This window comes from Alligator sinensis, unplaced genomic scaffold, assembly GCF_000455745.1.
Source record: "Alligator sinensis unplaced genomic scaffold, ASM45574v1 scaffold2711_1, whole genome shotgun sequence".
Lineage (NCBI taxonomy): Eukaryota > Metazoa > Chordata > Crocodylia > Alligatoridae > Alligator > Alligator sinensis.
The window spans coordinates 5,440-7,340 of NW_005843996.1; the positions used below are offsets into that span (position 1 = coordinate 5,440).

The window sequence follows — 1,901 nt, forward strand, 5'->3', positions numbered from 1 at the left end:
CTCTGGCTCTTCGCAGGCCTTCCCGCTTTCAGTTCTGGCTCGCATCTGACCTCTGATACGTACCGTACCGTACCGCCTGCGTTCAGTTTGGGTCGTCCTGCTTCATAACAGTGTGACGACAACATCCACGGCTTTCCAGCATCCTAAAGCAGCCGATTTCCGCTGTAACAGAGCTGTTCGCAGGGGGTCACCGAGCAGGCTGCCCCTGACACCCCCCACCCCTCCTCAGCTGCACGCTGCTGACCGCGCTGTCCATCCAGGTGCAGGCAGAGGGCCCGCTTTCCTCCGGACAGCCAGCCACCCCGTCCTCTTGAAGGCTTCGGACAAGCAGTAGCCTGCCTGCCAGACTGCCGGGGGTCCCTGCCCGGCACCAGCCCCCCCAGATGTCTCTGAAGAAGCGACGAGATCTACTTTTTGACAGCAGCAAGTTCTCCCCGAGGGGAGGTGCCCCGCTCCTGGAGGCACTGCAATACCAGGCTGGTGCGTGGAGTGGATGGAGCAAGCTCCGAGTCCATCTCCCAGTTCCAAAAATCCATTTAATATAAAGTCCTCACATCGAGGACATATCAGATATTAAACTGATAAGAACAGATTTTTTTTTAATTAAGAAAATACCAAAGTTATATAAACTTTTCAGCACAAACAACAAAGCTCTAAGTTTTCCACTGCAGTACACAGCATACATATACACATTGTTTCCCCATAAACAACCACACGAAACCACTTCAGTATACTCTCCCACCTTTAGCCCCACAACCTCTTTTAACATTTCAGTTTCTCCGTTTTGCACTCTTAAGCACCAATTCCTACGCTTTGCGGCCTGCTTCGAAATTCAGGCCCTCCAACTCCCCCCGCTCCATAGCTGCCTTGTGGGCCTCCCAGAAGGCCGCATACGCTTTGGGGCTCCGAAAGGACACATGCCACTCCTTGTAATTATCGAAGGCCACCACACAAACCAAGTCCACTGGGTCCACCTTCAGCGTGCCCAGAAGCACCCGTGTCATAAAGTCCATGCGACTTAAGGTCTTTGCCCCTCGGAACCCTTCTCTCGACAGAGTCACTTTCACTCTCCACCCGACGTCACTCCTCCGCTCTGCCTCTTCCAGCTCCGGCGGTTTCACCGTCCCCGCTGCCTCCTTCTCCGGCCCACGATCCTTCTGCCGCCCATTCTCTGTCGCCGCCGCCGGTCCGCCCTCTTCGGGGGTCTTCCTTCTGCCCCCCGCTCCCGGCTGGACCTTCCCACGCTGTCCCACAACGCTCCACCCCTCCGTCGTTGTCAGCTCACCTCCATCTGCACTCTTCTCGCCTGCTCCCGTCTCCCGCTTTCTCTCCTCACTTCCACTTGGTTCTCCTCGTATCCGCTCCATCCACTGCTCGCTCATCGCCAGTTTTGCTATTTTCCTCTCCACTTCAGTCTCCATATTCGCCTCCATATTTCTTTCAATTTCCCAGCCCTGCAAGACCCAGCCAGGCAGCAGTCAGACCAGGGCCCACCCACCAACCCAATCAGAGCCTTCCAGAGACCTACACTTGATTTTAGCCAAAAGATCGAGAAGCGATACACTGATCCCCTTGGAAACCTCAGGGCCCCCACGGGCAGCCTCCCCAAAGCTACCACAAGCTGCCACGGAGGCCCCTCCGCTCACAGTCGTCACCTGCAGCTTCTGGCGCCACAAACCCACACGGAAAAGTCCTTCCGCAATATCTCGTGCCCAACAGGTCCGAAGCACCCCCCCCGCCCCCCCACGTAGCTCACCGTCCACAAAAGCCCCCCCCGTCCATCCCCTGCCAACACTGCCCTGCCTCTCGCCTCCTCCTCGCTGGCCATGAGAGGAGAGATGATTTGCTCAAAGCCCGAGCGAGCGCGATGACGACAGCGTCTCGCTTTAACCCTCTCCTGT

General features: G+C 56.9%; 1 protein-coding gene and 1 non-coding gene across 2 annotated transcripts; both read right to left on the bottom strand.

The window, feature by feature from the left end:
- Positions 1–439: 439 nt before the first annotated feature.
- Positions 440–624, bottom strand: LOC112549014. The gene has a single exon (XR_003092444.1). It is a non-coding gene; the product is annotated as a U2 spliceosomal RNA (small nuclear RNA).
- Positions 536–1,731, bottom strand: LOC102373621. The gene is made up of 2 exons (XM_006039258.3): positions 1,647–1,731; positions 536–1,454 (listed from the first exon to the last, which is right to left on the bottom strand). Exon 2 carries the CDS (start codon positions 1,431–1,433, stop codon positions 807–809), a length of 627 nt encoding a protein of 208 aa, XP_006039320.1. The 5' UTR covers positions 1,434–1,454; positions 1,647–1,731; the 3' UTR covers positions 536–806.
- Between the last annotated feature and the right edge of the window lie 170 nt (positions 1,732–1,901).